Source organism: Trachurus trachurus, assembly GCF_905171665.1.
Source record: "Trachurus trachurus genome assembly, chromosome: 1".
NCBI lineage: Eukaryota > Metazoa > Chordata > Actinopteri > Carangiformes > Carangidae > Trachurus > Trachurus trachurus.
This window is the reverse complement of record NC_139891.1, coordinates 19981854-20009678: the sequence shown is the minus strand read 5'-3', so window position 1 is coordinate 20009678 and position 27825 is coordinate 19981854. Positions and strand designations below refer to the sequence as shown.

At 41.9% G+C, this 27825-nt stretch overlaps 2 protein-coding genes across 2 annotated transcripts in view; one reads left to right on the top strand and one right to left on the bottom strand.

The window, feature by feature from the left end:
* tmx2b (thioredoxin-related transmembrane protein 2b) overlaps nt 1–18344 on the top strand; it is an 81897-nt gene extending 63553 nt beyond the window's left edge. The window contains exon 9 of the transcript XR_014595652.1: nt 18328–18344. The gene's annotated coding sequence lies outside the window, so the exon portion shown is untranslated. The remainder of the gene's footprint in view (nt 1–18327) is intronic.
* On the bottom strand, nt 46–26874 carry LOC310991865 (sarcoplasmic/endoplasmic reticulum calcium ATPase 2). The gene is made up of 24 exons (XM_083979796.1): nt 26492–26874; nt 24961–25080; nt 24747–24764; nt 24506–24588; nt 23913–24017; nt 21212–21350; nt 16208–16374; nt 14322–14477; nt 14068–14209; nt 12985–13151; nt 12292–12380; nt 11995–12097; nt 11724–11855; nt 10652–10777; nt 10347–10568; nt 10049–10160; nt 9170–9408; nt 6797–7017; nt 6511–6713; nt 5479–5564; nt 5106–5239; nt 4818–4935; nt 3715–3849; nt 46–3617 (listed from the first exon to the last, which is right to left on the bottom strand). Exons 2-24 carry the CDS (start codon nt 25076–25078, stop codon nt 3435–3437), a joined length of 3198 nt encoding a protein of 1065 aa, XP_083835922.1. The 5' UTR covers nt 25079–25080; nt 26492–26874; the 3' UTR covers nt 46–3434.
* Between the last annotated feature and the right edge of the window lie 951 nt (nt 26875–27825).

Sequence of the window (27825 nt, the reverse complement as noted above, 5' to 3'; positions counted from 1 at the left end):
CACATCAAGATGAAACACATTTGAAAACAGTCTCTCCAATTATGAAGTTCTTCAAATCACCCTTTATTTCAACAGGCAAGTCAGTCAAGAACAACTTTTCATTTACAGTGACACTTCTCAGAAACTCCTCCCCTCCACTCGTCCTACTCCTCAGACATGGCTGTCTGCTAACCATTGAAAATGACAATAATAATAATCATAACAATAATAACAATAATGAAGGACAAAGGTGTAAACAAACTTGGTACAGTCAGGATTGGTCAGAGCTGGGCTGTCATGTCATACAGCCATGCAGAAAAGTAAAATATAAATAAATAAGAATCTATTTTTCTCCTGTGTTAAACGGTATCAAAATGAAAATATGTTATTGCAACAAATGCTCTTTGTAGTTTTCACCCTATTGCAACAGAAACATTTGAAGAGACAAAGAAGCAGAACAACAGAAACAACTTCTTCTGTGTTTTTTGGTTCATTAAATGACGACGGGCAACAACAGCTGAACTCTAATTCAAACAAATGACAAGAAGAAATAAATAAAAACAAAATAAAAATTGTGAAAGAATTGTTTGTCTATGTAACAGTTTTAGATATTACAAAGTTTAACGTTTCGATTTTAAAACAATCTATTTGTTTTTATTAAATGTTTCAATTAAGGAAAAAAACTAAACATTTTGAGCAGAATATTGCAATATACTGAAAAAGAAATCATAGTGTTCATTCAAAAAAACAAAAAAACTAAATTTTACTTCAAAAGCAACATCAGGAGTGGAAAAAAAGATCAAATAACATGATAAAGTCACAATTTCGTGAACAAATCAAGAGATTTATGGTGTCATTTTGAAAAAAAAAAGATCATAATATTAGAATAAAGTCAAAATTTTAGAAGAAACAATCAGAGTATCAGTGTAATAAGCTGTAATTGTGCAGCTGAACTGCTGGACAACACAAACTGTGACTTAATTCTGACTTCCTCTGAAAATAATACGACTCTAAAGTTTTGATTTTCTTCCACACACAACCAAGTTCACTCCACTCTTACTTGACTACAGGAATTTAAAATACAAAAGAAAAATAATAATCCCTTCGATGGCAAACAGAGTGAGACGTCACAATGGCACCACTGGAGGAAATGGCAGGCGGATCAAAGATTCACGCACTCGGACGCAAAAAAAAAACATTTAAATAATGAAAAACATTTACTCGTTGTCAGCCCTACAACTGCTCCACTTGTGTGTTATATATCACTGTGTGTTAGAGTTCGCAACCTGTCGGCTAACGCAGGGGCAGGATCTGTGGTAAACAGGCATGGGAGCAAGCAGAGGGGGTAATAAACACATAGAGTATAATCATGTAAAGCCCTAACATAGAGACCCATATTAATCCATTCAACTTACATACACGTGTCAGTCAAGTCACGTCCCGATGCCGACAGCATCATGAGAGTACACGACCACCTCTAAAGTCTAAACCACGGATATAAATACTATAGTCAACATCTTTATGAACTAATTAAGCAGATTCAACTCATTGATCCTGGTGTGAAGGCTTTAGGTCCAGCTTCAGTCAAGGTGTGAAGCCGCAGGGTGTCTGAACAACTAGAACACGTCAAGTTACATTTAAGACGTTAAGAACAACAGTTGGGGTTATTTGAGGTGGGGCTGCATGGATTGATAGAAGATTCAGATCAATGTGCTGCTGGGGACCAAACTTTATCTTCCCATCAGAACAAAGTGAAGTTAAGCTCTCTCTGTTGGTGCACTTGTGCGTAGGAATACGGTAGCTCATCAGTTAAGAAAGACGTGGCACCGAGGGAAAGTGCTGTCAAGTTTTGACGGGAGGATAAAGTGCTGAAAATATTCTGCACGTAACAAACATTCAAACGGCTTTTGAATTGTTGATATTAATATTAGATCTTAGCGTCTTCTGCACGCCAAAGCACATCATCTGTGAATGTAACGTGTTCCCTGCTGCTTCTACTTGACCAGCAGCACTGATCTGAATCGACTGCAGATGCAACACACTGACTAAACGTTGACGACGCCCCACGCAGCCCCACATCAAGTAAACCCCAACTATCACTGAGCTTTTTCAACTGAGAGACAGTGAAGGAACAACAGCTGAGATGTGTCAGAGAGAGAGAGCGGGCTGATCCTGATTCTTCCACTGCCTCGTGTGAGGCGTGTGTGATGTGCGCTCACATGCGTCCGCACACCGTCTGCCGGCAGTCTTTCTTGCTTTCTTTCTTCCTTCCTTTCTTCACGGGTTAAATGCTTGTCGTAGTTGCATGCACAGGGTGTCAGCCGTTTGCGTGACTATTTCTGCTTCGCAGCATGAAGAGTGCTGGAGCGGCTGGCTGGGGCTCTACTGTGTGTCTACTCATCTGGCCTCATCATGTGTTACTGACCTCTTGTTATTATTATTACTGGAGAATTACATTGTGTGTGTAGCTGGTGTGAGTGTATATATGTGAGACTGTGGACCATTCAGAGCTTCTCTCTCATCTTCATCATCCACTTATTTGCCGACCATCTGAAAAAGGTGCTGTGTGTAGCATAATTTTATGTAAAACCCCACAAGCTGTTGACTTTAATTTTAAAGAACTGATGTCATTTCCCTCTTCAGCAACCTGTTCTATCAGCTTAACCTAACATGGTAACTTGACCTTGCAAACAGAAGTTAAAGTTAAAGGGGTAAAACTCGCTCTAAATAAGATGCAAACTGAAGATACTTTAAATAACATTTCATTAAAATAGCACAATTTATGCCAATGACTATATACAGTACTGTATATGTTAATAACAAAAAGTCATACCTACACTTACAAAACATTGTTTTGTTTCTTGTTTTGAAGATAGGAATAATAATTCAAGAAAGATTTATCACCTGAAAACAAGTGAAACAGAACAAAATCTGCTTCAAATGCACCAAAACAAACTGTGTTCCCCCTGTGGCTCCATTTTGGTGAGAAACTCTGAATGCTGTGTTGCTTTAAGGCAGAAATGCAGACAGTCAGTGAGGACTAACGTGCTAATTTGCTAATGTCTAATGTCTAAAGACTTAGTTAGCATGCTATGCTAACAGAGGAGTAAAACAGACATTTCACTGTGGTCCAAATAGTTGGTGCAGCAAAACGTTTAGTAGGTAGAATAACAGTCAAGTGTGGACAATTAGCTACACAAAGCACCTTCTCATTGATAGTCTAAACTTGCCTTGCCACCTCCTTTCTCTTCATTTTCTGATTGTCTACTGGCCAAAAATAATTACTCTTCCTCTTCATCACTCACATTCCTGTATCTCAAGTATTTATCGTCTTCTTTCTCTCCTGGCATGCCTCACTCCTCCACATTCCTTCTCCTGCATTTTTATCCCCTGATCTCCTTCTTCAGCTTCTCTCTGTCCTCTTCCAGTCTCCTGTCTTTTCATGTGTCCCCCCATCACTCCCAGAAGATGTTAGTGATGTCAGAGTCCAGGCTGAAGATCCAGATCACGAGTGGCGCAGAGATGAAGACGAATGACCAGGACACGCCCTTCACTGACTGGTGTAGCCGTGCCATTATGGCGCTGACCAACCCGGCGTTGGCCCTTGTCCTCTGCTCCTCCTCCTCCTCCTCTGTTGGCTTTTTGAGTTACAGGTTTCAAGGAAAGGAAAAGTGTCAGACATAAAGCACTTCACATTATCAAGTAACTCTGCTGCAGACAAAGAGAAGACCTCACCAGGATCTGGTTTCCTGGCTCTATGTAGTTGCGGGCAAGGAACTTCAGGGCCTCATCCATCAAGATGACAGGAAGCGACATCTTCAGCACCACCACCCACTGAGGCCACGACAGAGGGCGGATCTGGAAGATCACCTGGGGAAACAGAGGGAGGCCAGATGCTCATGTTCCTTCAAAGTGTCACTGAGGCCTTGTCCACACGGAAACGTCGCTTAACCCACAACGATATTTTTCCTGTTCATTTTGAAAAGGTTTTCCGTAGACACAGAATCATCAAAACTAAACGCTGTAGTACATACTCCAGGCCTGTGTGCAGCATGTGTGGCGCTGTAACGCTGCCACACATAAACACCAAAAACTGAGAAGAAAACAGAAAACTTCCCCGCTGTATTCAAACTCCAAACATTATAAGTCGATTAAATGTGGACTGGGAGTCGTGTCAGAGCAAATATGACTGTGATGATTTAACGGGCGCATTTCAGCCACAGTGTCCGAGGACCCGACAGTAGTCGGCTTGTTGTTGTTATGTTACGTCCATAGACTGTATACATGTAGCTCTAGCGGTGTGCCGAATTATGTTATACAACAAAGAAACATGGTTAGTTTTAAAATGAAACTAAGAGATTATTATTTTGCTCGCAATTTTGACCATTAGTGGCCTATTTGTAAATTGGGTCCTGGCATTCTTGTTGTGTAGTGATTCAATGTAGGAGCGGGTAACATATGTTAAGTGTTTGTCTTGGATGTTTTGTTTTTGTATTGAGTATGTGTTTTCTGTATGTATTTTCTGTTTTATGTATTAATGTGTTCTGTGTTAATGGTTTGTATTTGTCATTTATTATGATGAAAAGACCCCAGGAAGAATAGCTGCTGCGTGGCAAAAGCTAATGGGGATCTAAATAAACTAAACTAAACTAAACTGTCTCAGGTTATAGGTTAGAGCAGTGGGGGGTATGACATCATCGTTCCCCCCCAAAACGTTGTTTCCGTCTGGACGATAAATGACTTGTGTGGATTCAGCTGAACCCGTATCCATGTGGACGGGCTCTGAAGTATCAGATGTATAAAATTAGGTTTATTTTAACACTTGACTGTTTCCTCACCGGCAGTGGGTCCACGTATAGGATGAGGAAGTGTAAGGCCATGGACAGACAGATGGCGCCCACCAGCCAGGGATTGGACCATGGAGGCATTTTCAACAGAGACTGGTTCTCTGAAAGACTGAAAAACATGACGGTTCACTGGTTACAAGGCTGCAACAACTTCATCTCTCTCCTAGACCCACAGCCTTCAAAAACTTGGAGATACAGTAGTTCTGCACCAGATCAATACACACACACACACACACACACACACACACACACACACACACACACACACACAGATCTTACCTGTTTAGGGCATTGCACATCTCTATGGTGACCAGGACTGACAGAGCCATAGTCATGGGATAAGGAGACTCGAAGACTGAACACTGCACACCTGCAAACTCTGCATGGCCTTCACTGCACTGCAGATAGTGAGACTGTGGAGGAAACAAAGGCCTGATCACGTTTCAAAATAATTGCAAAAATTAACATGTTACTTTTGACAGGACTACTTTAAATATGTCAGTGTATCCCCCAGACCTAAATCAATCTATATTTTTTTGTACTATTTCTGTGTGTAATACAAAGACGCTCCTTGAGCATGTCCACTGAACCACAGCACATTATGAAAGGCCACAGAGCATGAGCAGCAGGTGCAGGTATATTGTGTGTTTACCAGTTGATAGAAGGAAAGTTTAGGTCCATCATGTGCTGCCATGAACCACCAGGCAGCAGCTCCGACCGTGGCTGCTCCCACGTAACCTGCACAGGAAGGACGGGAAGATGGGGAGTGGTTTATGTGCTGCTGCGTCTGTGAAGGACACCTCGTCTGACAGGAGAGATGCTTCGATGTGTTTGCAACTTTGCACTGATCAAGTCAAGTCAAGTCAACTAGGGTTAAGTAAGCTATTTGGTTGCAGTAGGTGTATAGAAAACATAAAAACAATACATGCAGTCCAACACACATACAACAGATCACAGCCCTACTATAAAAAACAGCAAAGCAACCAAGGGCAGTCTCAAGTGAAGTATTCGGCCACAGTGGAAGATCACCAACATCAACCACATCGTCAACATCACCATCACTATCATCTTCCCCCTGTTCAACCAGGTTCAGTTCCCTAATGGATGAATGAATGAACATCTGTACCTGTTCTTTTTCACCTTGGGGGCACATAGGCGCACACCAGATGGTAACCAGACATACTCAGAGCTAAGAGGACGGGTACTGTCTAAACAGATACTCCTACTGTAGCTTTCCTCAGTACTTGCTTTTTAAAGAAGCAGTTCAGTTCAACAAACTGAGTCCCCACAATCTTACTAGCAGCCTTCACAATGTCCTGTAGGGCATTTTTCTGTTTAGTGCCAAGGTTGCCATACCAGCAAATAATAGAAAAGGAAATAACCGACTCAATCAAGGATCTGTAGAACAGAGTCATGAAGGTCTTATCGACTTGAAATGTGGCTAGTTTTCTGAGACAGAAAAGGCGCTGCTGGCCCTTCTTACACAGCGCTTCTGTGTTGAGATCAAATTTCAATTTGTTGTCAAACACGGTGCCAAGATACTTATAGCTGGTCACCACATCCACTGCTTGGCCATTTATGACACTGCTCCAGGGGACAGCTGGAGCATCCTGTCTACAATCAATACACAATACTAAAATCCTTAGTTTTGAGGTTCATAATGACGAAAACGCTCAAAACTCACATCCGACGATGAGGTAGCGACAGAACAACCAGCTGGAGATGAGAGGCTCTTTATGGGAGCGAGGAGGGCGCGACATGATATCCAGGTCAGGAGGGTTGAAGCCCAGGGCAGTTGCTGGGAAACCGTCAGTCACCAGGTTGACCCACAACAGCTGGACTGGGATCAGTGCTTCCGGCATGCCGAGCGCAGCGGTCAGGAAAATACTAAGGAGGAAAAAAGAGAGGGTCAGTGCAAGACTCGACTTCCTGCAGGCTGTTCGCATCAGTCTGGTGTTTCCTCTACTGACCAGACCACCTCCCCTATGTTAGATGATATCAGGTATCTGATGAACTGTTTCATGTTGTTGTAAATGGCTCTGCCTTCCTCCACCGCCGCCACGATGGTGGAGAAGTTGTCGTCAGCAAGGATCATCTCGGAGGCCGACTTGGCCACTGCCGTGCCGCTGCCCATAGCAATGCCAATCTCTGCCTTCTTCAGCGCCGGTGCATCATTCACCCCATCACCTGTCTGAACGCATTAGAGAGGGGTGGGGGGGTTTTAGTTTTTTTTTCCAGTTTCATTTATTCCTGCACGGATTAAAATACATAGGAAATGACAAAGAAAACAGAACACAGTATGCAGGGAGAGGCAAAAAGCAAAACAGGTTTATTCAACCCACATAAAGTTGAAATATTACAGATCTGTAAATGAATATTTGAAAAATATGTAAAACAAAATGTTGTGACAACAGAAGAACGATGAGAACCTAACTGATTCAAAATATATATAATATAAACAGCAAAAATAATATAAAAAAGAGTATAAAATGAAGGAATGTGATGTGTATGAGATTAACTCATGAGTAATAGTAGTGTCAACTAGAAAAAGCATTTCCAAGAATGGAAATGGTGTGACTGCTGATAGCAACTGAATGCTGTTGCAGAATTAGCAAATAGTGCAAGCAGTGATCACCATACAAATGTTTGACCAAGGTCGGAATTGAACCCACAACCTCATGGTCATTAGACTTCCACTCTGCCTCTAGGCCACAGTGCACACACAGTTGCAGAGACTGTTGTCTGTTAATGATCTGAACACTGTCAACATCAAGAAAGCTTGAGAGTCAAGCTTGAATGACTTAGAATGAAAATTATTATCTAAGTCTCTTTGCATTTTTGACCAGAATTTTAGCCAGAAGACAAGTGTGGCTACAAAACTGGAGAAAATAATTTGTCTAGAGTTTAATTTGCAGAAAAAGTTAAATATTTTAAAAAGTATAAATAGTTAAAAAAAGAGAAAAGTAATGCCGATAAAGTTCAAAAAAAGCTGCACGTTTTGATATATGAATTGTTGAAATAGCACAACACCTAACACACTAACCATATGGCCACAGAGAACCTGAGTTACAATGAGCTTTATACTATGAGGAATCAAAGACTGTCCAATGACAGCTGAATAATTGGAATCAAAAGTCAAGCAATGATGTGAAATGACTGAGGCAGGAATCGAACCCATGACCATATCATCACTAAACTTTTACTCTGCCACTCGGCTACAGAGAGCACACTGCTTTCAAGAGTGTTATCATTCATTGTAATGTGATGATGTGCTGCAAACTGGTATGAGTAATCAAGGAAATAACAAACACCTGTAACCAATTGAAGGCGGGGGAGGAGAGCAGAATTCAACATAACATAACAAGAGTTCTTCCCTTGGATTCGAACCAGTGACCTTAGGGTTGGCAAGCGGCCACCCTACCCCCTACACTACAGTGGAGTTGTGGTGAAGAGAGGTTGAGACTTTGATGAATGTGAGATTTTTCAATGATTCTTAAAATAAAGAGAAATTAGTATAAATTAGCCACACCAAGCAAGAAGAGGACTTTTTTGTGACCTGTGACTATTTTTTGGTGAATTAAAATGAATTAAAAAGCACTTAACAGCAAGTTACAAAGTTGAGCTCCTTCTCCTGCTGCTGTGAAAAAAATACATTGAGCTGAATGAGAGCAGAGAGCTCCCTGGCTGCATTTAAAAAATATTTAAAATTATTATCTAAGTCTCTTTGCATTTTTGACCAGAATTTTAGCCAGAAGACAAGTGTGGCTACAAAACTGGAGAAAATAATTTGTCTAGAGTTTAATTTGTGGCCGTGCTGACAGTTTAGCCAGAAAAACTCTAGAATGTTTTTTTGCCTCTCTCCACTCTGACACCACTCTGGCTCTGCTCGTTAGACGCAATACACACCCATTATAAAGCTGAAAAAAATCAGAAAAAGTTAAATATTTTAAAAAGTATAAAGAGTTAAAAAGAGAAAAGTAATGCCAATAAAGTCCAGAAAAAGCTGCACGTTTTGATATATGAATTGTTGAAATAGCACAAAGTATGAAGGACTAGAAGAAGACCGTAAAAAGGCGGAAGAAAATGGCCAAACAGAAGAACAATAGTGTGACTGCTCAGCAGTCACACTAATAAGAGCAAAAAAAATAAAACGTAACACATGGACTCTAATACATAGGGATAAACGTGAAAAAGCAGCAGTTCAACAGTGTTCAAGCTGATTTTAAGCTGATTTAAATCTTGTTGAAAATCAATTTCTATAAATGAGAAAATGAGTTCCTTCAAGTCAAATGCTCAGGATCAACTGAGGATGTCACAGGTCGACAACGAGGAAACACACTCACCATGGCGGTGATGTCACTCAGGCTCTGCAGATACTCCACTATGCGGCTCTTGTGTGCCGGCTCCACCCGGGCAAAGCACCGCACTGTCCGGCAAGCCTGACGCTGCAGGTGGGGAGGCAGCTCATCGAATTCCCTTCCCGTCAGGCCTCCGTTGACCGCCATGCCGTCCTGCTCCTCCTCCTGCTCCGTGATGATTCCCACCCTCCGACAGATGGACAGAGCCGTCCCTTTATTGTCACCTGTGATGGGAAGTTGTTTGATTAGTTTGTAGAAATGTTGTAGACGACTTTGAGATATTTTCTCAGAGTTCAGGTTGATTTGGACGTATTATGTAACAATGGCCCCGTTCAGAACTGCTATTAAGATTCAGAGGTCGTCTGGGCCACATGTGGCTCCGCTGAGGGACCAGCCGCTCCTCTGATGTCCTCTGTGACAATCTAACACAGTTTCATCACGAACCCGACCTCATTTTAGCGCCGAGCATTGTGTGATGGTTTCCTCAAACCCTCCGTGCACTGCTCTCTCTCTTTCTCCAGATCTGTCACTCAGTCGAGCACATTGACGATGTACTAACCCGCCAGATTGTGTATGTATCCTTCATTGTATAAGAAGCAAAAAGTGAGATCTGATCACAAGAGGTCACTGTTAGCACCAGATCTGAACAGAGCCAGTGATAGATACACGGATCTTTATGTATAAATTGCAGGAGTGTCCCTTTAAAAACAAAATCTGTGTGGGCTGGCACAAAGGTTTGAAGATTTTTGCACAAATGCAGTTTGTGTGTGTGTGTGTGTGTGTGTGTGTGTGTGTGTGTGTGTGTGTGTGTGTGTGTGTGTGTGTGTGTGTGTGTGTGTGTATAGTACTACATATCAGCTGTACCTGTGATCATAATGACTCGTATGCCGGCCTGCCGACACATGCGGACTGCGCCCAGCACCTCTTTCCTGGGCGGGTCCAACATGCCCACGCAGCCCACGAAGGTCAAGTCCGACTGGGTAGAGGGAGACACAGAGGACTAGTTCAGCACAATAAGCACATTCCTACAACAGTTCATTTTCTGATTTAGAGCGACTGGTAAAGACAAAGCAGGAGGAGAGAGGCCGAGTCCCGTTCTGCACCCGACTGACATTAACTATTACATCAGAGCTGGACCATGAGCCGTCATCATCATCATCACCTCATAGTCAGCAAAGGTAGCTGAGTTCTCCAGGTTGAGACTTTGGATGTCAGGGGGTGTGTCCCTTGTTGCCATGGCGAGGCAACGCAACGTGTCTCTGCCCGACCCCCAGTCCCGCACAGTGGACAAGAGCTGCTCCCGAAGCGCTGGGGTTAAAGGCACGCGAGCAGAGCCGCTGACCCGGATGTAACAACAGCGCTCCAGCACGCTCTCTGGAGCTCCCTGAGCAGAGACGGAGAAAGGTCAGACGTCAAGATGTAAGAGCGGACGATGGAAGGAATCATGGCGAACAGCGTGGAACTGACCTTGACAAACATCTTGGCACCAGAGGCAGACCTGGTGAGCTTATTGGATGAACAGAAGACAGACATAGACTTCCTGTCTCTGGAGAACTCCAGCGTCAGCTCCTTTCTCATCAGCTGCTTTATCACCTGAGCACAACCAATAAGAAAACAGCTACAGTACATACACCGTATCGTTGATAAACACAGCACGTTGGCTATAGTGATGTTGAAACTCACAGGTAGACATTAAACAGAAGACAGAAGAAAGATAAGAAAGAATGGAAAATAGTCCTTAAACATGTAAAGGTCAGCATCAGAACTTTTGTATTCGTCCATAAGAAGATATATTTGTGGTTTTAATTACCAAAAACCAGCTTGATAGAGTTTTACTACGTTATTGGGATCATATTCATTTGAAATTTTTGAAATAAAAATGTAATAGTTTTGATGTCGCATCAGGGAAACTAAGTCTACAAGGCTGGATGGTCCTATGGCTGATGGCAGCAACTGCTTCGTTGTGACATCACAAAGTTACAGACATCCTCACAGCTGGTTTTAAGGCTCAGTTTTTTTTAAATACAGGCAGTGTGAACTTTTCTGTGGAGCAAGGCTTTGATTCTATGCACAGTATTAATATGGTAAATGGTAAATGGTAAATGGTAAATCGTCTGTATTTATATAGCGCTTTACTATACCTGTAACGATACCCAAAGCGCTTTACAGTACGTCGCATTCACCCATTCACACACACATTCACACACTGATATAGAATATAGACCCTAGCCCCACTTTATAATCAAACGACACAGGGATACTCTACCTATACCCCTTTACTGTATGGACTTTCAGATTTAAAGAGACGTCTTTATCTCTCATACACAAATATATTTTGCACAGCTATCTTATTAGGACATTGCATTTACTTCCATTCATTACAGACAGCCTGGCCGTCTGACTTGCCTAATTAGGACCGAGCTTTGGTTTGGTCCTCCTGAGGACTACTTCTCCCAGCAGGTTTGGTGTTTATACTGGAAAAGCTCCCAAAGAGGACACACACACACACACACGCACACACACACACACAGACACTTACAGAGCAGCATGCTGTAGCTCTCTCAGCGGGGCTCAGTCCTCTCAGGTCGGTATCAAACACGTTCATTTTCTCTACCAAACAGCAGAGGGCAGTCTCCGTCGCCTCCCCAACCTTCTCAAACGCTCCCTTTGCCTGGAACACACACACACACACACACACACAAAGTATGCTGTTTACTCACCAGCAGTTTAAGACTGCATTTGTGATAACACATTCATGTTCAATTGAAAATGTTCCAGGACCATGTATGGTCATCGGCTGCACTTTGTACCTCGTTATAGTCCAGCGATGAGTCATTGCACAGAGCACAGATGGAGGCCATCTCTACCAGGCCTTCGTACTGACTGCACTTCACCACTGAGCCATCCTTGAGGCTAGAGACAGAGGAGGACAGAAAGAACAGGTGGAGGGCACCTCAAGGCAGAGGAGCAGACGTGGAAAAGGGGGAGGGGAGGGGAGCAAGTTAATACCAAAAAGGAGGGAGAGAGGAACTGTATGCTTAGAAATGTTGTCTTTCATAATACATAAACATCCAGTGGTTAGAGGGTTAAAGGTTAAAAACACTCACACTTCCCCTTCAGGGGCGTAAGTAGATCCAGTAACTGAAAACTCGTTCAGGCTGCAACGATCCGCAGACACACTGTCCACTACAAATATCTAAACACACACACACACACAGATAGACATTAGTTCAATAATGTTAGAGGATCACATGAGGTTATTTTCACATGCAAAAATGCATCATTCATATCTGAGTCTGAACTTCAACAGGAAAGTTGAAGTTCTTGGGGATTTCAGTGTAAAATGAGTGTAGCCAACAGCCACTATGGTGAGTTCAGTATGACGACATTGTTGTATTGATGGGAGTTAGTGCTGCAGAAATACCAACACAAAATCAACTTTGAGGCTCTCCTTTGATTTGCTGACTGTTCTGAGTGATCCAATCAAAACATAAATATAACAGATTGCTTGGGCTTGGGCCCTGGCTGAGTGCAGTGAGTGCTCTGTTGAGATTTTGTTATTGTAAGGTTCAGTTTCTGAATACAGGCTGTGTGCATTTCTCTGTGGATCTGATACTTTCACAGCTTTAATATCGGGGCTCAAACTGCTTTATAATCACAGCCACATGCACAGCTACCTTTATACTGTATGGGACATTTAAACAGATGTGAGATGGAGGATATAAGAGCTTGATGAGGATGACTGGTGGATGGCAGCTCCATGTTTATCAGGCCAATGTGATGCTTCCCTATAATCTCACCCTGCAGACTGACATCTGGTTGGTGGTCAGTGTTCCTGTTTTGTCGGAGCAGATGACAGACGTACAACCCAGTGTCTCCACCGACGGCAGGCTGCGGACTATGGCGTTCTTCCTGGCCATCCTCCTGGTGCCGAGGGCCAGGCAGGTAGTGATGACTGCTGGGAGGCCTGAGAAGAAACACGATTGGTAGAGGATGGTGACAAGACTGTCTCAGAGTGAGGACCTTCTACACTGCAGCAGCTGGTCTCAGAGTCAGTTGTTTCTTTCTCTACTGTTTTTTGTTTTGTTTTGTTACATCATCAAGTGGATGCATAAGATGTTTGACCTAGTCTCATTAAGCAGAAATCACACTTTAGAGGAGAGGATCCAAAGTGCTGGAGACAGTGTTGCAGCCAGAATGGCATATATCTTTGGGATGTTGAGTAATAAAACATTTTGCACAGACGCACAAAACATTGGGAGGACATCTAATAAAAATATCTTTCCAATTCAACACCTTTATTCTTAGGAAACGTTTGTTACTAGTTTGGTGTGCTAATATCAGCCGCCAGCCGGTAAACAAGAACAGGGCAAAACCTAGTTTACGTGTCTGGACCGCCTGAGGCACAGTCCTGTTTTTATAACTGGCATATAACTGTATGTCTAACTCACTTGTGTCATGTCTGCTTTCTGTTTGATGCTTGTATGTGTGTTTACTGTCAAGTGAAAACCAATCTCCCTTCAGGGACAAATGAAGTCTAAGTCTGAGAGTCTGACAGGATCACCAAACACATAAATGAAAGACAATAACTAAGCTGAATTTACTGAACAGTGATCACTCACACACACCTCCACAATAGTTTAGTCTTTGTTTACTATGTAATAGCCTTTTATCAGAGGCAGTTCTGTAGGTCGAAGTCCTTTGTTTGATAATTTGTTAATATGAAGCCTGACCCCATTGTCAAGCCAAAAAAACAAAACATCACTGGGCCCTGGTTGCTTCCTGACTTGTAACTGCAAGGTTATTTCTCTCTGTGAAATGTTCCCCAGTATCCTCTCTAGATAAAGAATTGCAAATAAATAAACAGAGGAAAGCTGTTTGACCTTCTGGTATGGCAGCCACAGCCAGTGCGACTGCAATCTTGAAGTAGTAAACAGCTCCTCTCAGCCAACTGCCTCCATGCACTGGGTCATTGAAGTGTCCCACATTGATGGCCCACACCGCCACACAGATCAGACTGATGACCTGCAGGGTTACAGCCACACAACGGTTAGGCAGTTACACATGACACGGACATTTATTGATTTGACAGCAACACTGGAAACTCTCTTGCACCACACTCGGCACAGGGACCTGCCTTAGACAGCTGCTCTCCGAACTGGTCCAGTTTCTGTTGCAGTGGGGTCCTTTCAGGGTCGGTGGACGCCATCTCATCTCGGATCTTTCCGATCTCCGTCTGCACCCCTGTGGCCACGACAACCCCGATGGCTCGCCCCGCTGCTATGTTGGTGCCCTGGGAAAAGGCCATGACAGACATAACTTCACATGGTGTGTCGGACTCATCTTCACTGTAATATTCTGTCAAGTGAATCCTGAAGTGTCCATGCAGGGCTCCAGACTAACTTTTTTTACTTGGAGCACAGTGGACACTAACTTAAAAAAATGTTAGGAGCATAAGCAGAAAATTTTGGGGCGCACACTGTAAATCGACTTGCAAAGCAAATATTCACATTGGCTTGCCACCTGTAATGACAAATTAAAGGCACTTTGAGTTTTTAAAAAAAGGCAAATTTACTGGTTGCGCATGTGCAAGTAGATGATAAAATGTACTTGCACTGTCTCAAATGCCCCCATTTAGGGCGAATCTGGAGCCCTGCAATGTGCTGATTCTCTGTAACACAAGACTGTGATGTGTTTTCTTCAGGTCGGTATGTGAAGTCACACTCAGTCCAGCGGCGGTCTGGTAACCGCAACAACAAAGACGACCTGCAGCTCTCGCATTCTGTTAGAGTGATGGCACTGAATAAAACATCAGGCGCTGTCGCTCTTTGACCACAGACCACCTGTTGACTCAGCAGCCTTTGAGGTGTCCAGATATATAATACACACACCCATTGAATGTCAGATGTGTATGTGTGTGTATCGGTGAGTGAACAGGGATTGTAGAGTAGCTCTGCCTCTGAATAGAAAAAGCATGTGAAGATACAAACAGTGACTTTGATATTTAGGAAAAAATGTGAGTTGTTTTTGTAGGGATGGGTATCAGTAATATTCTAACAGAACCACTATTTTTATCAGTGAAATTTATCAATCTCTTACTTAGAGATTATTCTTTTCTGTACTTTTTGTGAGATAAAAAACTAAGTAAGAACAGAATTAATTGCTTGAAACCTGAAAAACACAACATCTTAGAAAGACAATTCAAATAATGAATATTATAAACCTAATATAGGTGAATTTAAGAACAAACCCCTGACGACCAGCTGATGGTTACTTTTCATCATTAAACATTGAGCTGGTCGGTCCAAAACTCTACATTTCTCCATTTGTAAGGGAACTTCAATGTCACGAAAATAAACAGGACGTCTATTGTCGTAATTGCTCAAATACTAAAAGCAGAACACATAATGGGATTGGAGCTTGTTTAAAAATAGGTTTTGGTGCTCATCCTTACTCTCAGGCCAAAGCCCAAACCATCTCACAAAAAAATGTCATTTCTAAAAAGGCCAAATAATTTCCGAACACCGCTGCAGATACAGATTTAATCAAATGCTACTCAAACAGGAAGAAATGGCCCATCTATTGAGGATTATTTTTACTTGTGGGTTAATACACACTTCTTTCTTCACCTTGTTATTCACAGCAGCAGTGCTGAGTCAGAGTAAATAACAGTGTCTTTCACTCAACAGCTGCGTCCCAATTCAGGGGTCACATCCTTCAGAGGCTGCATGAAGACTGACTGCGTCACAACACTGTGACTAAATGCACCATTTCAACAGAGCTTACAAAGCAGCCTTCTTTAACCTGGCAAGAAAGGAGTGTCAAAGATGGGTCCCATGTTGTCCAACTTACCCAATATTACTAGATAGGTTGGGCTGGATGACCATAAAGGGCCACATCTTTGCTGACTCTATCCCCGAAAGATGCTTACATGTTCCACAAGAGCGTAGCTGACTGTTGTTGGCGATAACAAAAATATCTTTCAAGGGCAACGTAAAAGACAAAGTGGTTGTTGAGACTCACAGAGAAGAGCATGTTCTTCTTGTCCTGGTTCACAGCTCTGGGATCTGGTACAGGGTCTGTGTGTTTGAGCACTGACACAGACTCGCCCGTCAGGATGGACTGGTCGACCCTCAGAGTCGTGGAGCGGATGGAAGTCAGCCTGATGTCAGCTGGGACCTTATCCCCAACTGGGAGAGAAAAAGAGAAAGTCTTGATTTCATGTTGTTGCTATGTCCACACTACTATGCTGTGATATAAATTAGGGTTCAATTGGTCACAGTTATTGTTTGAATTCATGAGCTTATGGCCAAAAAAAAACATATTTTGTGCGCTCACAGAAAGACATTTGACATTTTTCCTTTGACCACTGGACTAGAATCAGTTCGTCTTTGGGTCCAAGTGAATGTTTGTCCCAAATTCAAAGAGGTTCCTTAAAGGCATTACTGAGATATCAGGTTTACAATGTTGTATTTGAGTAGCTAAATCAAGTCATTTATCATATAAGTTTCTGCTTCCTATTTGATGCAGAAGTGTCTTCAGACTATACCGGTTATATTAAAGACCTGAATATAGTGAATAAGATCCTTGACCTGGATGCAAGACTATAACCAGCTCCCGTGGAACAGAGACACAGAGAAAATCAAAAAGAAGAAATAATGTTCACGATGTGAAAGGACATGTTTGCCTCAAGAAAAAAGAGGACAGACCAGAGCACAATAAAGGTCAGCATTCTTTGGTTTGGAGAAGCAGAGCTGTTCACAAACTGTTTACATGAGTGTTGATGCATGTGAGTGAGTCAGACTGAGAGGCTGCACTGACACATCAGAGCTGTGCTTTCTCTCTTCGTTACACCGAGCAGTTAAGGAGAGTTTAACATAATGAGACCTGTTAAAGCTACAACGATACATACATCACTTCCCATCAATCTTATTTTACATTCAATCATAATCAATGTATTTATTTAAATTAAACATCCATCAGTGTTTGAGTGGAAGGCATTCGATCTGATTTTATGCTTTTTCAGACAGGACGCTTCCAATTGAACATTGGTGGACATGTTTGTCATGTTAAGGACGGACCGGTCAAGACTTTAAAAAGTCTAAAGTCTGACTTCCTCTCAGATCTAAAGACGATATGTCATGAGTCTCAGAGCTTTTAGTCTGTAATCACTGAGGATCTTGCAGGGTCAATGTTTACAAGACTGGATTCCTTTGCGATTATTTCCCATGATGCCCCTGGTGGGAACTTACAGAAATAAAACATTTCTTCACTGCAGACTTTCTAGCTCTTCTACATCATCATTACATAAAGTTAGTGACTCAACACTGTCTGACTGTCATGATCCTGCCATTAAAATGACTGTGAAGAAGAAGGGGCTCAACCACATTTTGTTACAAATTTACCCTCATTTAAAAAACTAAATTTAAAAACATGTCTATACCTGCTAATTTTGTTGGGAAATGAATGCACAAGTTTAAAATTTCTTAGCCTGAGATAGCAGCTAAACAGAACATGATCTCTCACAGATTTGCAGCATCAAAAAAGTCTACAAAACCAGAAAACTGCTCAAGATGCTGCAAAACAATAATAATTGTATCTCTACTATCTTGTTTTCAAGTTAATTTCATAACTGAAAATAAAATTAGATTAACTGCCCAGTCCCTCTGTCTCCATCCAAAGTGGGTGAGTCTTAAAAGCTCAGATGAGAGCAGAGACTCAGAGGTCTGGAACCAGGACACCACAACAGGTCTTCCTCACGCAGCTGCGCACGCATCACTGCTCTGCAAACACAAAGGTTTATGTATGGTACATATGTCATAGAGTAATGTGTGGTACTATAGCTACATGGCGTTGAAGTTACTGGCGTCTTAAATCCAAAACCCAAAAAGACTGTGTTACATGTTGCACAGAGAATACAGCAGTGATAATCATGAACACAGCCTCCAGCTCTGATCACAGATTTCCCACGCTCTGGAGGATGAGTACTTTTACTACAGTCAAAGGGGCACTAAATCACATACACGCACGCACACACGCCACGCACGCACGCACACACACATCTTGACCTAATAAGAAAACTCTTGAGTCCTCCAGATACCCTCTGCTATTTTAAGCTGCTCAGAGAGAGGAAACAGGGTTAGGTGTGTGTTTGTGTGTGCATGTGTGTAGATCTCAGCTGTGAATACAAGGGATCTCACCATGTTCACTCAAATACAGAAAACTGTGTCAGTTCAGTTGTTGAATGTTCAGCTGAGTAAGAACCAACCTGATCTCTCGTCTGTGTCTGGCTAGAGAAGAACTCCAACAAATGAAAAAACACTTGGAAACACGCCCAGCAGCTCGAAGAGACGTTAAAAGCAACACTGTTGGCCAGATTATGTATTTCATCTCCTAATGACTGATCTCATGTAGAGACCAATCGCATGAGTGACAGTGGCAAAATAGAAACACAACCTCCCTCCTCATGGTAATAAACCCTCACCAACCAGTTTATATTCACATCTGTCCAGACTCATATAGTTAAGACTTTGAAGGATTTCAGTAAAATCTTAAATAATCTGGTTTAGTGCTTGTTTTTTATCTCCGCCAACCAGCCAAGTTAAAGAAAGTATGATCCCAGTCTCACTTTGTGAGGTCACAGTCATCTTGCCCAGCGTTGTCTAATCATTTCTTCCTATAATAAATGTCAACCTTTGTACCAGAAGAAAATCCTTCAATGTGTTATGTTACCCTAGGCATCATCTTTATGATAAATAAGACAGACAGATGAACCACCTGAAAATATAATGACTCACTCCACTCTAAAGTTATCACCACCAACCACAGAGCTGAATTCAAGCGCCATCAGACCATTAGAGGCGATAAGCACCATCAAACTCTAAGAGATGGAGCGGTCAAAAACTCACTGACCGGATGAAATAGATTTCTACACAAAGCTGTGAATTTAAAACGTCACATATGTTTTTCACACCGTCCTACTCCCGTCATCTTTCTATACTCCTCCTAGGGTTGTTGCCTTTAGAAGTGCTCCAATCACATATTTTCCATCAAGGCCCTGTGCGCCTGTCGCAAGGTTTCCATGACGACAGCCAGAGGAGAGGGCAGAGATGCAGCGGCAGGCATGCAGATTATGATGTTTGCCAGGAGCGACTAAACAAAGGAGCTACAGTTGTTATTTCAGAGATGTCTAAACAATCGTGCAATGGAAGTTCTTTCCATTCTAGTAGTAGACATTATAAATAGCACTGAAACAACATGAACATGAAGTTTTCCACCATTAATGATCTCTGTTGGTATTTCATTTACTTTCTCAACTCATGAACCATCATCACTACTCCTAAAGTCAGAGTACAGAATAGATCCTCCTGGTCAAATTGTTCTGCCATTTCTTACTTGTGTTTAAGTACTGGGGTAAGTGCTTGTATTGTAAGTTGTTGTATTGTTACACATTTACAGAACCTAATGAATGAATGACTGATTGTAGAACCTGTAGAATAACAAACAGTAATGTAAGCCTCAGGTCTTTTGACTAAACATAACATAAAACTGCAGCTACAACTACACGCTGTCTGTTTTAATTGTATCTGGAATTAAACCAAACTGCACGATTTAGCTTTGCTAATATGCAAACACAAGCAGAACAACAGGAAGTGATGTTAGGTTAGAAGACACAGACATGGTGGATACTCAGTGGACAAGTGTCTCATGTCTCAATTCCACTCTGTGCTGAGCGAAGCTGCTGGCACAGGTTATGAAACAGCTGATGCAGACGCAGCAGGTAACAGTCTGAGTGTCGTAACAGCAATATGCCACTGCAATCTTCTTTTATTAGGAATATTAAATAACTGCAAATGTTGTGTTCACACTCACACTTATTTATTGGTCACAGCACCAAGGTCAAATCAGATGGTTATCACTTTGGCAGATTTCAGATGAAATTGCCATATTTGCATTTTAATTGAAAAAAATATGAATTCATATTTTCATACTATTAATATAACTAATATTAAAACTACTTTATTTTTTTTTTTGCTGGGTCATATCCCAAATATCATTTTGCTATATGTCCAAAAATATGATCTACAGGCCGGGCGCCTCCGCAGCACCACAATAATTCATTTATGGTTCGTAATTGGAGCCACTGTGATCTGGATTTTGCCCGATCACATGGCAAATGTTCAGCCGAACACAATGGCTTCACCTCAGTAACTCTTGATTACTGTAATAAAACTACATACAGAGATGACAACAAACCCTGAACCTCTACTGAAATATTTTTGGTGTTTACAAACAATGGTAAAAGAACAACAATTGCTATTGTTGACTTGACTTTTGAATGACGCAGCAGCTGCTGTGTGGGATCGTCATGAATGCTGATTTCAGATGGTTCACACAATGAGCATTTGACGGTCAAGAGTATTTTGAGTACAGTATCTATCACTAAAAGGATTTTTAAGGTCCGATATTTTGCACTTCTCCTGGGTTTCATTTTAAATTTTGATCCATAAGACATTGCTCAACAACTGTAGCTCCAGTAACAACAGGTTGTGAGCCAATCAGGAGTGAGGAGGCTCGGTGCCTCCCTTTGCCTGTCAGTTTTCTGAGAGATCCAAAAACTGTCGCAGATTTCAGGTAAAATGCCCAGAGAGACCTAATCCTACAAGGTTGGATGGAGGGTCCAGGTTGGCGGGGCTTGGTTGAGGGCGGTGAGAGTTTTGTTGTGACATCACAAAGTTACTGAAGTCCTGATGGCTGGGTTTAAGGGTCGGTTTCTGATTAGAGCCTGTGTGGATTTCTCTATGGACTGAGACTTTAATACTTTAACAGGATTAATACAGAACCTGGACCAGCTATATGTATATCAAAGAAGACAAGGACATCTACCTTCATACTGTATGGGACCTTTAAGGTGAGATATTAAAATTGCATATTGCACAGTGTGTCAGGATCAGGTTAACCCACTCATTCTGTCATTAACCACTACATGAGTGATGATGCTTTTAGCGGTGGTATTTATCTGTTTACCTGCAACTTCCACGATGTCTCCAGGGACTATGTCTCTGGCTCGGACTCTCTGGACACTCTTCTTGTCCTGGCGATACACCTTTCCCATTTCTGGCTCATACTCCTTCAGAGCCTCAATAGCGTTCTCTGCATTGCGTTCCTAGAGGCCAACACAGGAAGATAAGAGTGTGTAAGATGGTTGCTTTGGATTAAGCAGCTTCACCTCAGGGCAAAGCCACAGGTACGGCTGAGGTCTAGGTGTCGTCATGTCACATCCCTGAACCCTGATCATAGAAGAGCACATTTCTTCCAGCTGTTATCAAAGTTATATGATTGAATTCATGAGTGTGTGAGTGGTCTGCGCAGACTACATCCGGTTTGATTCTCATCATCCACATCAGGATTGAATCGTCATAATCCAAACAGCACCCCATCACGCAGAGAAGATGAGGCTGCACCCAGAGACAGGCACATCTCTCAAAAACTGCTTGCCCTGATTTGTTATTCGTTAAAACCAAAACTAGGTCAACAGGAAATACCTGACCAAAACATAACACAAGATGAGCAACACTGTCGTCCCGCATGTGGGACAAAACACTTGCAAACTGAATTGAAATTCATTTTCTTGTGTTTTCCAGTTATACCAATGATGATTTTATAAAAGCTGGAGTATATCAATAAATTACATTTTGGATTCTGTTGATCTAAATTACTGCAGAAATACAGTTTTTCTGTTGTTCATGCATAACAGCACATATGACATCATTCACACAAAAAGGACATGGTAATGTAAAGAGAACGAATGAAGACCCAATCAGTTGTTGTTTCCGCCAGAGATTTCAAACTAGCACCGGTGTTGTCCAGCATTAGAGACGTCCAGCAACACTGCTGGACGTCTCTGCAGACAGCAGAAGTAAACCTCAAGTGTGGACCATGTCACTTAAGTTTCTCAAGGGTCAGCAGCGACTGAGTGAAATTTATTTGCTGTACAAAAGCAATCAAAGTCAAACTGTCTCAGAAACAACATGGAGAAGAGACAGAGAATCAACTCCACTGACGAATGGCTGAGATTGAAAAAGTTAATCTCCATCAACAAGTTAACCAGAATGGGCCAAAACCTAGTACTGTATGTATCAAGGCCCATGTCAGCAAGTTGGACTATATTTGTTATTCAGTCTGACAGACAATGCACATAGCTTCCAACTGCTGAGGATCTTTTATTCATTACAACTCCAAAAAAACTCCAGCGGAACAAAACATAAAAATAAACACAAGTTAGAAAAACACAAGAGACAAGTGAACATTAAATCCCAGAGTCTCATCCAGAAATTTGAATAATGAATGAAGAAGTCTGAGCTGAGCCAGCAGAGAGTGAAGAGAGCAGGACGTGGGACAGTGTGAGCTCTCACTATGAAGAAGAAAAACAAGTGAACATCATCCACTGACTGATGGAGGGTGTTGCTGTCTCTCCCTCATCATGTGTCCGTTACACTATCCTGTAGCATCCTACAGAATATAAGATCAATCATTTTGAGGTGTTACTGATCATAAGCTTCTTGCACAACTGCATATATTTATGAACGTTACTTTATATGACAAAGCTGTAATAAACGTTCCTAACTCTTCAGAGAACAATTTGTCGACTCATGATGAGGACAGAGCTGTCTTCATCATGAGTCGACAGAAATTTCTGCAATTTCATTGTTATGGAATTTTTTTTTGTTGGATCCAGACTGATCCAGAGATTTAAATCATGAGTGAAACCAGGCTGCAGAATCAGGCTCAGCCCCTTTGTGAAGCCGTGACACTGTAAATGAAACACAGCTGTTCATGCAGGTGTTTTAATCAGAAACACAGATGTTGGTGAGTAGTTAAGTCGTCACGGAGAACAGGAGGGGAGGCATGTTTGGATTATGCTTACGTGAATGATACAGCTGCTAATCTTTCTCACACTCTTCATGTGTCACTTTATGTAACAATCTGCAAACTAGAATTTAAACCATTGTGTTCTCAAGGCCAAAATCACGTCTTGTGAGGTGACGTGACCTTGACCTTTGACCTTTCAGCCAACACCATTTACTCAGTTCATTACTGAGGCATTATGAGGCGATACTGAGATAACCGACACGAAAATGGGACGAACATGCGCACAGAAGAACAATGTCTTCGGCTCTGACTGACACCAGCTTGGAGGTATAAAAGATGTGATGTGGGTTTTGATTCTCGGGTGTGTGTGTGTGTGTGTGTGTGTGTGTGTGTGTGTGTGTGTGTGTGTGTGTGTGTGTGTGTGTGTGTGTGTGTGTGCGTGTGCATCTGCCAAGTAAAGACACAAAAGCACGTATCTCCTACATCAATGCAGACACACTGGTCTGGTGCGAGGAAATGACCAAACAGACTGGAGGGATATGGAGCCCATCATCTCCTACCACAAAATATGAAGACTGAGCAGTATGTGAATGATGGGGCTGTCTGCATTTAAAGTCAATTTACACTTCTACATTATAGCACTGTATGCTGTATGTTGACAACATTTGGGCAGCACAGACCGCAGCACCTGTGATTCACTGTCCGTCTGCCTCAGTCAGCTCAGCGGTCATACACTCCTCCTTCTGCTCTGATGTCTCCTCTGTTTTCTGCTTTGTACCAATTTCAGTAAAAAAGAAAGAACCTGTTGTTCGACATACATCAGTGCAAACTCCAAAAGAGTATGAACAGTCTTTACCTGCCATACTCCTACGATAGCGTTGGCAATGAGGATGAGGAGGATGACAAACGGTTCGACAAAGGCTGTGATTGTTCCTTCCCCTTCTTCAAACCAAGCAAGGGTCTACAAAGACAGAAGAGAAGACAGAGAGAAAGCTGATGATTGGTGTGCAGTGTGATACTGTGTTACCTCCACCCATTCCATCTGTATGTGTTTAGGTATGAGAGATGCTCACTTTTTATAAGTCAACGTCAAATCTCAAGTCTTCGAGCCAGAGTCTAGGGCCACAGAAGTTATTGTGGACTTCTGTATTTGCTACTGGACCTGTTTCACTAGTTATAAACCTTATTATGATTGATATAAGTAAGTAATTGTGGGCATAACCATTGCAGTGTATTGTTTGTAGTTACAGTATGTATGTTGTATGAATTTACAGATATAGGTGCTTTTGCACAGGTGATTTAGTATTTGAGATCTGCATTAGGATTAGAGCTGTGAGATCAACAAATCACTTGACTTGATTCATACACAGTGTGAAACCACTGTGATGACTTGTGTATAAGCATGTGCATGTGTTTGCTTATGATTTGGATACAGCTGTGTTTCCTTACAAAGGAGATGCATGCAGCCAGCAGCAGGATTCGCACCAACAGATCCTCAAACTGCTCCAGGACCAGCTCCCAAAGGGATTTACCTGCACAGGAACCACAAGAAACATGGTGAGCAGTGTGAAAGACTGTGATAGATAGATAGATAGATAGATAGATAGATAGATAGATAGATAGATAGATAGATAGATAGATAGATAGATAGATAGATAGATAGATAGATAGATAGATAGATAAATCTCACCTTCTTCAGCTGGTAATTCTGTGAGTAAAGATGTAGGAGAAAAAAAAAGAAAAAAACATCATCATCACCACTGACACAAAAAAACATCATCAGATGACAGATTTTTTTTTAACAGTGCAGATTATTTCCATTCCCCATACATTTGCATCATGGATGACTTCCAGTGCACAGAGTTTTAGTACTGTGTTAAAACAAGTTAAGTTAGTTAACCTACCGTTGGGTCCCCATCTCTCCCTGTTCTTCTTCAGCTGCTCACAGCTCACGCCTGTAGACTCGTTCACACAGAAGAAGCCCAGAGCCTCCTCCACTGTTTTAGTATGAGCATTATCCATCACTGTGGGGGTAGGGGGAGAAAGAAGACCAGCAATATAAATGTCTGCAGTGAGTTTGTTCACACCCTTATTCTACTACTTTCTATTCTGCCACCACAGGTAACATTGGATTGACAGACTCTACAGTGATTTGCTTGTGCTGTATGCACACAAGTGAATGTATCGATTATTGTTCATCTTGTCTATTTTTGGGAGGAAGTATGAAGCAAATGACACTCACTGACTGAAACTACTCTGATTTTCACGGACAGAAATGAATTCAGTGGTTGTTTGAACATTTTAAAAAGTAACCTGCTTCTTGAATGTGGTTGTGTTTTGCCACTTGCAGTGCCAACTACAGGCTCTAGCTGCATTACTTGGTTGGGGACTAAAATGCACACAAACTGGAGCCCACAGAGACTTAACAGGCCCCAGGAGACATTACTTACTATCCGTGGGGTGTGATCTGGTGCTGACAAAAATATCTCCCTGTATTGCATCACACTGGGCAACATTTGTTTCTATTCGCTGCCTTTTTGGCTGTGTGTGCTGTGCTTATGTAGCCTACTTGGCCACTGAAACTACATTAAAAAACCCAGCAATTTAAGGCTCTCCTGCCTTTTACTGGATGAGACGTGTCTCTATGAAGTATAATTTCGGCCTTCTGCACACAAGCAGGTGCCACTGGTTAAATCGGCCCACATCCAATGCACCAACTACCATTCAAAAGTGATAATATAACAGTGAAAAAAATAAATAAATAACATCAACCCTATCTGTTCCCATGCTGCTTCCGCCGTTATGTTCGTGTGTAATAGCGGTGATGATTCAGAAACTTATAACTTCATTTAATTCATTATCTGTACCGATTGAGTATCAATACTCTGTCCCCACTGATTCCCAAAAAAAAAAAAAAAAAAAAAAGGCCCACAGTCGGGATATATGGAAAAGGCCCATGTAAGGCAAAATGTACTCTATAATGAACGCCCTATGTCGCGTTCAGCATCTGCAAAAATACACAAAAATCAACCACCACGTCAACACCATTTGCTCGTACGTTGCATTACACTACATTTACAGCATTTAACACTTTATCTGCAATTCCTACGAGTGGCCTCGCCTAAATCCTGGTTATACATCGGGATGACATAGCCAGATACATGTTGCTCATAATGACTGAGGGGGTTTGTCAGCGGGCGGTTTGATATTATTGTGTACACGAAAAACCGTGTCAAACGACAGGTGTGACGGGTCATAAGTGGCAGAAGCCGCCGTGGTTACTAAGCTAGTAGTCACCATGGTAGTCACGGTAGTTAGCTACGTGGATGTTAGAGCTAGCTGGGCAGCTAGTAGCGGTGTCCGCTGCTGCTGCTGCTGCTGCTGCTGCTGGTCCACCGTTAACGTTAATCCTCCGGAGATGAACAGGTTGCTTACCAGAGCGGTCGGTCGGTGTTGTCCGTGTGTTGTCTCTCTCCCACTGCCGCTACAATTGTAGTAAAGTCAGGATTATATCACAGCACCATACGTTTATATTATCGGAGAAGGATAAATTAAGAAGAAAAAAAAAACACTGAGAAATATGTTTCACAACATGCTATTTCACTACAAGTGAAAAATCATCCGGTCGTTATTTCCATTGAAGTTGTGTTTTTTTCTCCGATAGCAGGTAAATATATTGTCCGTTTAAAAAAATAAATAAATTATGACGGCTTATTAAATGTAACTGTTTCTCTAAAATATGGTTCGAGACTAGTTTAGCCAGACAGACAATATGGTTGTTATTACTCTTTATCCGGGCTGCAGGAGAGTCTGTAGGTCAGTATTACTCAGGCGACAAGATACAGCATCCAATCACATCAAGTTAGACGAGCAAAGACGCGCAACATCCGGTTTGAGCTTTCAAAATAAAAGACACATCCTTGAGAAATGCGGCCTAGCACTAACACGTGAATATATATTTCATGAGGGTGACTATTTAGGGCTATTTTTTATAATGCCTTTAAGAATGACATATCCAATGAGAAACTTTCAGCTTAATTTCGTCCAACATCATCAGATTGTCGGCTTTTGTTTTATAAAGAAGTGGTGTAACTTCCTGTTTTGTCGCGAATAACTCCTCCACTCTTGATGCTGCGCCCCCGTATCGAACGTGCTTAACGGCATTTGGCGACGCATTAGTCCCAACGGCTGCCTAGAATCATCCAATGAGAGGCCAGGACGTCAGATTGACACAGCAAATTGGCGAATAGGCGTCTAGAGCTCTTCAATAGTCCCGCCCACTGCTGGCTTTACTGCAAAAATGACCCGCCCGTGATTCCCAGTCATCGAGTTCCTGATCAATCAGCGGGAGGTGCGTCTGCCGTCTTTGAAACTGACAGACATGTGAGCCAATCAGCGTTGGGCTGCGAGCGAGTGACGACAATGCTTACCAATCAAATGACGATGAAGGCGGGATTATAGGTTTAAAGCATGATTTTCGCCCTCCCACAGGTAAAAGGCAAATTCAGTGCCTCTTAAAATATATATAATCAGTATTATATATTGATTATATATTTATAATCATATATATATAATTTAACGACGATCAAAGGAATGTATTTCTTATATTGGTATTGTAAATATGTTTTCCATAAAGTTTATTGTCTTCTGTGCTGTATCTTTAACCACTAACACAAGTATCTGGCAGAGTTGAGTGTAAAAGGGGGAGAGAGGAAGAGAGAGAGCGTGAGATAGATAGATAGATAGATAGATAGATAGATAGATAGATA